We start from the raw sequence: 10,458 nt of genomic DNA on the forward strand, positions 1-10,458 counted from the left end.
ACAGAGAGGAGAAAGAAAAGAAAGCAGCAAAGTGTGGAGCAGAAGAGAGAACAGAGACAAAAGGAAAGTCTTTCAGAAAAATCTTTTATTGGATTTCAGAGATGTGTGATCATGAAAAATGACAGCTGATGACAATAGTGGACAGTTGATGGATTCACTGTCCATCTGCTGCTTAGACAGAAAGGAAGTATACCAGGAAATGTTACGCTGTACAGTACAGTACAGTTCATGTTCATGCAGCAGATATATATGTATAGACAACTGAATGGATAAAGCTTAGGCTTTTCTCCAGGGAAAAGAAAATTTGATAAAATGTGCTCTTTAGAGTTAGGGTGTGGCTGCCTCTTTTTACTAAACTCCTCTTGCCAAAACAGGATCCAAAGTCAAGGGCAGTGTGTTATACTGCAGGTAATTATGGCTCTTCAGGGACAACACCAAAAAGCACAACAAGGCATCGGGTTTGATTACTCATTTCAACCAAGCCAGGCTGTTGTTGTTAATCAAAGACAAATTGAAGAACCTGTTCAAAGCTGACACATGGTAGGCACACGGGGAATTAGGGTGACATCTGCTTGCAGTCATTTTTTTTAATCAAAGGTAAGACTGATCTCAGGGTTCATTGTGGTCAGTCATATCACAGAGATGCAGGTAAATAAGGTGAAGTGAATGCAAGACTGAATATCATGCAGAGATGAGAAGAGTGGTGGCTCAGGTGTTATTTCTTATCTGTAGGGGGTCAAATGTCATATTTCAGTGTATGATCAGGGTCACTGCTGGTACATCAGTGAAGGCTGTTTGACTTCTCTTTAGATCCTGGGTGACTGAGGGACAGAAAGACCATTACAAGGTTGTTAGGTGGCTTTTGGACACAGTGCACATATTCCCCATTATTTATATATACGGTGTATATATATATATGAAACTGTCTGACGTTTTTTGACCACTGGACAAAAGGTACCAAATGATTGTGTATAAAATAGCAGATTCTAAAAGACAGATGCAAAAGGACCAAGATGAGAGTGTGCAGGCAAAATGTTTCACTTCTGCCCCAACCAAAGCCGCTGAGGAGCAGAACAGTCTTTGACTACTGTTATCACCTAACAATTCTCCTTGAATGACAGACACTTAAAAATCAGATGCAATGATTTGTCAGTCCATTGTCTGTCTGTAGCTGCTGTTAAACTTAGTTCAAACGCATTGATAACAGTCAGTACAGTTAAACAGTGATTTGAATGTAGTCTTTGTCTCCTACTGTGTATGCTTCATCCCTATCAGCAGTGCGTTCCCAATACTCTATGTTTTATCTAAAGGCAGACACTCTAAACACACACACACACACACACACACACATTTCCCTGTATGTTGAACCCAGAGCTTTCCTCTTAACCAAGGAGTAGGGTATCACAGATATAAATCACTGGGTGCCTTCCTAACATGTTTAAATGGCTGTTAGTGTTTCACAGCTGTCCTCAGGGAGAAAACACCCCTGATAGCATGTTCCCATCTCTGAGCTGACATGTTGCCATGCTATATATGAGCTAGCAGAAGCCTCTACCGCTCTCTCAGGAATGTTAGCAAGGAATGACAATGAGTGTGCACTGTGTGTGTGCGTGTGTGTGGCACTGTTCCTCCTGGCTTTGTTTGTTGTGTTCAGTGATGCAGGCTGCTTTGTGCTTTCGCTCTCTCTCTCTCTCTCTCTCTGTGTGTGTGTGTGCGGGTGTGTGTGTGTGTGTGTGTGTGTGTGTGTGTGTGTCCAGTAGTTTGACAGCAGTTACACACTGCCCTCTAGTGTTACCAGCTGAAAGAGAGGAAAACTCAGATAACTGGTACTCCTCTGTGCTCTCTCTCCCTCTCTCTCTGTCTTTCTGTGTGTGTGTGTGTGTGTGTGTGTGTGTGTGTGTGTTAGTGGTCCATCAGGGGCAGTGGTGTGGGTCTTCCTTAAGCTGAAGTGAGTGGTGGGGAGGCAAGGGGGTTGTGTTGATGGGTTTATGTGGTACTGTGCCAAGCTGTTATCTCCTTAGCCGGGTAGAAAATGATTTTATTAATTGCTTCATTTAACGCTCCCCATGTCCCCCTCCTTCTTTCCCTCTCCTACACAAATACACAAACAACACTGCACAAACACACTCCATTCCAACCAAGCTCGCCCTGCGTACACCTCTGTGACAGTTCAAATGTTCTCTCTCTCCCTCTCTGCAGGGACCGGTACAAAGAACAGTATGGCCATAAAGGCCATATGCTGGCCCATTCAGATGTAATAGCAGGAAGGCCCAGGGAGGCCCAGCCAGAGGAGCTATGCTCCATTATGGCACATTATAGAGAAGAATAAGAGAGGAGCAGTGTGTGTGTGTGTGTGCGTGTGTGTGCGCGCACTTTTATGGCAGCAGTGTGAGGACTAGTTTGAATTTTATAAAATGGGAGTGAAGGCATTTTGACCAGTCTTCACTTTCTAACACCCCTTCACAGAATTGTTTGAAGGTTAAGACTTGGTTACATGTGTTAGGACTTGGGTTTTAGTTAGGTTATGTAAGGGTTGGGGTTAGGTATGTTGTGGCTCTGGTTACAGTTATGATAAAGCCCAAGGAATGCAAGTCATTGCAATCTTCCCTTAAGTCACTAACACTAGGTTGTGTGTGTTTGTGTATAGAGGAGAAGCAGACGGCTACAGCTGGGTCAGTGTAGCCAGATTCGGCAGGGGTGTCTTGTTAGACGTACAGTGCACACACACATGCAGACTGGCTTGGCAACAACAATAACCTCTGAGGTCAGACAGAGCTAGCGCAGCATTAGCCCCTGTGTGAACCTGCTGAGAGAGAGCAAGCCAGTGCAGCTGGTGTTAACCAGCCAAAACATACACACAAAGAGTGGCAGAACAACCACAGTGGCTCCGGTACAAATGTCATAACTGTGCCAACACCATCAGACAACACTGTATGTATAACTAAATAAACATTTCCAGACCGTTGACTAGATTATTGACCAGCTGCACTTTGTGTGGCTGGTTAATAAGTGGCTTTATTGAAGACTTGACTGCTTCTCAGAGACAGTCGTGACAACAAAATGAATAGAATCAGGGCAGCAAGAAAAGTAAACTGCCATGTCTCGAAAGGGTAGGAAACACCTGTCTTGAGAGCCTTGCTGCTGGTGCTGAGCTCAACACTTGGGCTTTTTTAGAAAAGGGTTACAAGTCCATGAATAAGCATTTGTGCTTATGAGTAGTATTGTTTTCATGTACAAGCTCATTTCTCCTGCCAAAGTCTGTGCCGTACCTGGCAGCACTGTATCTGTGCCTATGGGAACTCACTTATTTCAGTCTGTCAGTCAGGCATGTTTTATTTTCCCACTGTAGCAGTGCCTACAGGTTCCTTGTTCAGCTCTGTCGGCACTCCACCATCCCAGCCATGCCAACAGGGCACTCACTTTGGGAGGGCAGTGCAGTGGGTAGGGTGGGAAAGTGAGGGAGCGCTGGGGTGGAGAGATTTAAAGAGAGTATGCGTGTGAGTATTTGTGCGAGGCATGAGAGATGCAGGTATCAGAGCTGCTGCCTCCTTGACGAAAAACGATGCACTCAGGTGAAGAGGTGCACAAGTCTGTGTGCTGTTGCGTGTGTTAGATGATTACTTAGTTAATCAGCGAAAAATCACATCAACAAATTATTGACAATAATTGTGATAACTGATTAATTGTTTCCAGCCACTACGTGTAGAATTTCAAAATTCGGCAAGAAAGATGCTGTTGCCAACAGCAGCGCACGCTGTTCCAGTCCCCATTTGGGACGCTTAGACAAATATGCTAAATGCAGCCCATTGCCTGCTGCACTTTTCACCAGGACTGTCTCATTTTTCTACAGACAGAAGTTTTTAAAGATGCTGTAATCTTGTAAAAAAATAGAATGTTTAATATTTGCTGGTTTGAACTTCTCAAATGTGAATTTATTTTTAGCTTTTTTGTTTGTTTTATATTACTTGAAATGTCAGTGATACAGTGGGTACGGAAAGTATTCAGACCCCCTTAAATTTGTCACTCTTTGTTATATTGCAGCCATATGCTAAAATCATTTAAGTTCATTTTTTTCCTCATTAATGTACACACAGCACCCCATATTGACAGAAAAACACAGAAGTTTTGACATTTTAGCAGATTTATTAAAAAAGAAAAACTGAATGAATAAGCACATGCAAAAATGTGTAAACATGTCTACAAGAGTGTGTGTGTGTGTGTGCGTATGTCAGGTTATATTGCTCATGGGTAATCCCCTAATCCTTTAGCTTTTCACTGTGATGGTAGATACACACCTGTTGAAGTAGCAGCCACCTCCACCTCTCAGTGCCCCCTTCAATACATTTACCACATGTACACGTACAGATGCACACAGGCATTCATGCCAGCTCACACTCCACATGCACACACCCAGCACCTGAGAGATTCTGCTTTCACCTCTATAAAAAGAGGGAGATCTCACATTTGCACTCACTGTTCAGTTATACATCTCACACGTGGGTCCCCCCCCCCACACACACACACACACACCCCTGTAATGCTACCTGATAGCAGAGTGTTTGATGGAGGCTCTGGCAGACTAGCAGATAAGCCTGGTCAGGCAGTGGGTGGTCCTCTTTCACAGTATTGATGTTGAGGTAGTAACAGATCTCTGCTGGACAAACTACTGATTTAGTCAGATGAGGTTACTGTAGGAAGAGACAAAGCTGTCAAAGTTCAGACAGTCCTCTGACTGAGTATTCATTTTAATGTACTTGCAGTAAGACAGGGTTTGTCCTCAAGGATTAACTCTGTGCAGGCTTCATTCACTCTCAAAATACAAACTGAAACTGCAGCTCACATACCAATGGTTCATTCTTCAGTTCAGAGTGGACTTAAGTGAAAGAATGATTTCCTTTATTTTCAGTGTGAGACTAATTTGTTTATGTTTTACCATAAAGATGTTTGATTGGGTTCAAACATGTAACATTTCTTTCTAGATAAAATGAGCACTAGAATTAAGCTTGTTTTGGCCCTTGACTGTGTAGTGGACAGAATCAGCTTTGGTAAATTGGATCAAGAATCAATATGGCAAAATGTAGAAAAATAATAATAACTATAAGTAACTAAACATTGATTACAGTCCACCTCCTGAATCGATCTGACCTCATCCTGCAATTAACAATTCCTCCACATGAAAACCAATGTGGCCCTCTGCAAATGTCAGTGGCAGAGCTTGTTACTTGCATTCCTAGTTGATGTAGAAGAACAGATATGACATGGACATATTGAAAATATTCTCTGAATGTAATGGCAGTTAAAGCCACAATAAGGAATTTTGTTCACTACTGGGAAGAAATAGGGATTTGTCCATGTATATAAAACTGGGCAACGTGTCACCATTTCTTTCTACTGTTCAACAGTAAAGCTGAAATATTGTCAATATGGCAGTGGCCATCTTGCTTTTGTGACACATTTTGCAACCAAATTCTGCTCATTAGCTTTGAATACACTCACTGCTGACTATTTGCACACACAGCTCCCATGTAGCATACATTCTCTTTTCACTATATTGTGTTCTTGTTGTATTTTTCATTATGCTTCTTTCATTGGCTGTTTTAAAGTGCCTTAGATTTTGGTATTTAGATTTTGTGTTACCTACGTATCTACTTTGTATGTCATTTATATTGTGTGGCATTTGTGCAGACGGCAAAGTAAAAATGTCATTGTACAGGGAAACGCGTTTCGTCACTGTGCATATGACATTAAACACACTTGACTTGACTTGACTTGACATTAGTGACCAGTCAGAGTCATCCAAAATACACCTTTGTTAAAATGATCAAATAACTTCTTAAAAACAAACTTGTACACAAATCAGTGTGATAATATCTAAAATGACAGAAATCACCTTTAGGAAAAATGTGTACTTTTTTAATTCTGCTAACATGGAGGAGCTTATGACCTATACCGCAACCAGCCACAAGGCGGCGATTGACTTGTGGTGGCTTCACTTCCAGCAAGTTCTCCTACCTACATGACTATAAGATCATTTGTCCCTGCCCTCTCATACTGCCCATAGGAGTGCCTGCTTAAGCAGAACTCCTATGGCACTGGATGGAATTACAGCAGCACCAACATTGATGACAATGTACCTGAAGAGTTTTACAGACTTTTGTTGTCATAATAATCTGCTGGCACAATTGACATATAGAGTCATTTTTACAGGAAGACTGTCTGTTCACTTCCGACCAGCTGTCATGTTGTCCATTTTTATATACAGTGTATGGTTTTCCTATTTTTCAGTGGCTTACTGGGTTCCTTTGTGCAACATGTTAGGACAGTTACCTCATCACACACTCAGTGGACATAAAGCGGCATTATCAACTCGCTGCAATATCGATTCATTTAATAAAGCCTGTGCTTCAATACTGAGTAATTTGTGTCAATAAACATTTCAAAATGCATAACATAACATGGACAATATGAGAAATAATGAAATTTCAGCTTTTCAAAATGACAAGTTCACCCAAATTCTAGCATTTTTTTCATTTACTTATGTGACTTGTACTATATTTCACAGAAGAAATAGTTACTATGCAAACTGATAACAGGGAAAAATATCTTGAACAGGAAAATACTGTTGAAATATTTAACTTTTTAACAAAATTCCATCCATTTCCATTAGATGAAAGTGAGAAATGTTTTTTTGAATCTTTTGTGATCTCACTTTTTGTATTATTTTGTTCCTCCAATTAATAACTGACTCTGAAAAGGGATTTATTATGAGTTTCTAGAGTTTTAATCGTTTCCCTCAACTTTACTGACATCTTTTATTCTTCAGGGTCCCCCAGGATCTCAGCCTTCCCCTCACACGCAGCCTCCTCCTCACAACGCCAGTAATCCCATGATGGGACCTCACGGACAGGTAAGATGGAAACATTTACTTAATCTTTCTTTTCCTTCAGCTGCTGGGTTATAGTCGTCCCTCCCTACTCTGACTTTCACACACTCACTCACTCACACACCAACAGTGTACAAACAGCACACAACTCCCTTGTTGTGCTAACAGACAGGACAGACGGCATCCACAATGGCGGGTTGGATGAATAATTTAGCTGCGTTGTCCAGCTGTAAGGAGCGGAGGTGCATCTGGAGGGCCTCGTCTCTCGCTTAGCCCAGCACTCACCATCCCATAGTCCATCAATAAACCATTAATATTGCAGTACAGCCTGACATGGTGCAGCTATTCATGCACAAACCCACCACAACATGGTCAAAGGAGTAGAGAAGAGGAGAGGAGTAAGGATGGAAGGGGGTTTAAAAAACAGTAGTAAGTCAGTCTTTGCCTCAAGGGCTAACTCTGATTATATAACTCATCCTCCATTTGCCTTAAGCACATATACACACTTACACATCGACACACAAAACATAATTAGCATTGAACGCTAGTCTCCTATTGTATTTGTGTTGTGCTTATCTCTGTGTGAAGATGATGATATGAACATTATTCTGCTGTTCATGCTCTGTAACCAAAACAAACAACCTTTACCCAATCGGTATTCAAATCAGCATGTTTCCCCTTGATATTTAAATAGCTGGATTGAGTTTAGAATTAATTCTTATCATCTGACACTGAAATGTGGCTCACTCGATGTGGGTATTTGTAGATGCAGCAGCACACTCTCCTAGGTAATTCTGAAAACCATCTGTCTGGGGTATTTTACATTATTCACTAGTTGTGCGCTGGCTCTGTGTGTCTCAGCCAGCCTGTTCTTGTCCCTTCTCTGCAGAAACATCTGTGTGGAGGGTGTCTTCGGTTCCTCTTATGGATCACACGATCCAGAATGCTGCATTTTTGTAGCACTGATGTCTGGTTTTACAGACGTAGAGGGAAAATAATGAGCACATGTGCAACTGCACAAACCAGACAAAAATTCAAGATCTAGTTTTGCTCGTGCTATTCCATTCTCACAACAGTGTCATGTTTCTCTTCTTTTCTACTCCACCTTCCTCTCACCCATATTGTTATTCCAGTGTCCAAGTTTTCATCCTGTATGTGTTCCCTCTCCCCTTTTCTCTGTTTTGTCCTCCTTTATCTTAACACTAATGGATTTTACCACCTGAGGTCTATTAACATGCATTATAACTTAGTGCAATAGCGCCCCCTGCTGCCGTGTAAGGATAACACCTCTGTGAGATAAAGAAAGCCTGTTTTGCTTAATCCTTTTTCACTAAGTAGGAGTGTTATTTATCAAGATTAACAGTTTGCTCCTTCCTGCCAAGGAGAAAAACCATGTGACTTATCAGTTTACATTGAAATGGTTCTGCTTTTGAAGAGCAGATTTGCACAGATATACACATATACATAATAGATAATATCTTACTACTTTTCTGTGAAGATCTGCACTTAATTAGTTCAGACCCCCCAATAACAGCTTTGTACATCTTAAAACACCAAAGAGCAGTACAGGATGTATGAAGTTGAAATTCACTAAACCGATCATGACAATGGTGTGCTGAGACATGTACTCTGTGGTGAATTGTGTATTTTATAATTTAGGGTTTTTTTTAATGTCATTTAATTTTTATTTATGCCCTGGAAATGTGTTTAATAACTTCCTGCTATAAATAAATATTAACAATATAACCTTATGAATGTCTGAAGCTCTTTGTTCCAATTAGATTATGAAATATGGTGGAATACATTAAGTTATTTCATTCTTCTTAATTTATATATTTAGAAGAAATCCCAATGTCATCATTTTTGTTGTTTAATTCACTGATTCTAGGTGCTGTGTTCATAAATTAGACGTTAGAATTCCTGCTCACTGAATGAAATCTACAGTGCATTTTTTAGTTACATTTGATTAAAACAAAGTTACAAGCTTATTTTGATCATTTGAAGCCTTTCTGTCAAAAATTCTAACAGGTATTCAACATGTGATTGCCCTGAAATAAAGTAACCCATCATCCTTGCCATGTCCCTCCTGCAGCCATTCATGTCTCCACGGTACCCAGGCGGCCCCAGGCCCTCCCTCCGTATGCCAAATCAGCCTCCTGGGAGCATTCCAGGGTCACAGCCCCTCCTGCCAAACAGCCTGGACCCCACCAGACCTCAAGGTACTGGCAAACATGTGGTGTTATTTCAGAGAGGCTACACTGTCACACTTTGTAGAGTCATTTTATAGTGGCCTCAGAATGAGAGCACTTTCTCTTCAGTTATATAATTAATAATGATCCAAACGGTGCTGCCATGCTAATAAGGTGCACTCTCTGTGTTTCACCACAGGGCATCCAAACATGGGAGGTCCAATGAGAATGAATCCCCCCAGAGGCATGGGAGGCATGGGCCCACAGGTAGGCATCAGTTATATTACTCATACAGAATACAACACACAGGGCTGCATTAATAAAGCGAGTCATGACAAGGGATGGTTTCCAGCCCAGTATACTCCCACTCTGCTGCTGCTACATGGCCAGATTACAATAGGTGCTTGTCATTTTATGAAATAACATAATGTTTGGTTACTTGTCACATAGAGCTGCCATAAAAATAGCTATAACATCAAATAGCCTGTAAACTGCATGCACATAATCCTAATACTCCATTGAAGAGAAATTTTGGTTCTACCAGGGTCGTAACTTTGCTTTTAAACACTGTGTCAGAAGCACTCTAATGATTAGCTTGTTTCTGAATCCAGTTCACCCACTGCCAATACCAGTTCTACACTAAAGTCTTGTTACACTTGCTGACTCCCACCTAGGGTGACAAACAGGAGGCAGAATATTCAGCCTGCACTGAGCAAGTCACCACCAGCACATTTTGACCAATGATGGTGCCAGTTTTGGCGCTGCTGGCTTCCTTTCATCGACTTAATTTTTGTTGATGTGATTCAGTGTAATACACAGGACACTTAAACAACAGTGTCCTTTTGAATTACCATTAGCAGACAGCTGCTTCATTCTGCACCCAACCACCTCCTGCTCTAACATCACCCCACACAAAGGCGCACACACACACTCTCCCTGCGCCCCTCGGCCCCTCTCTGTGCCACCCTGGCTTAGTGACTTTGGCAGCAAGTGCACCAGCAGCTGGCATGGCATCTGCTCGACAAGTGTAATCGTCTGCTGAACAAAACTCTTCCTCTGAGTGGAGCTGCTCTCTGGCCTGCCCCACCACTCTGTCTCAGGCACACACACATAAATACCCAAGTACACACACTGTGCCAGCCAAACCCACCTGCTGGGCAGCCATGAAAACATACTCGCAAACACACAGAGGGGAGCTTGAAAACATATCCACACAGCCCACTCCAGGCAGCCCACACACAGTCTATACGTACACATTTGTAAATACTAGTTAGAAGGTGACGTGATCATCACTGACCTGAGTTAAAATCCATAACTTTAGATTAGACAGCAGGGGTATGACACCATTTGGATTGTGTGTTCCTCTCTTTTGCAGAACTATGGTGG

General features: G+C 41.7%; 1 protein-coding gene across 1 annotated transcript in view; it reads left to right on the top strand.

Annotated features, from left to right (window-relative positions):
- The window catches only part of ssbp4 (single stranded DNA binding protein 4), an 84,842-nt gene that overhangs the window by 67,336 nt on the left and 7,048 nt on the right, over nucleotides 1-10,458 (top strand). The window contains exons 6-9 of the mRNA XM_020622399.1: nucleotides 6,824-6,907; nucleotides 8,976-9,102; nucleotides 9,272-9,339; nucleotides 10,448-10,454. Coding sequence (XP_020478055.1) covers nucleotides 6,824-6,907; nucleotides 8,976-9,102; nucleotides 9,272-9,339; nucleotides 10,448-10,454 — 286 coding nt within the window. The remainder of the gene's footprint in view (nucleotides 1-6,823; nucleotides 6,908-8,975; nucleotides 9,103-9,271; nucleotides 9,340-10,447; nucleotides 10,455-10,458) is intronic.

The sequence above is a fragment of the Monopterus albus genome, unplaced genomic scaffold (assembly GCF_001952655.1).
Source record: "Monopterus albus unplaced genomic scaffold, M_albus_1.0 scaffold279.1, whole genome shotgun sequence".
Taxonomy (NCBI): domain Eukaryota; kingdom Metazoa; phylum Chordata; class Actinopteri; order Synbranchiformes; family Synbranchidae; genus Monopterus; species Monopterus albus.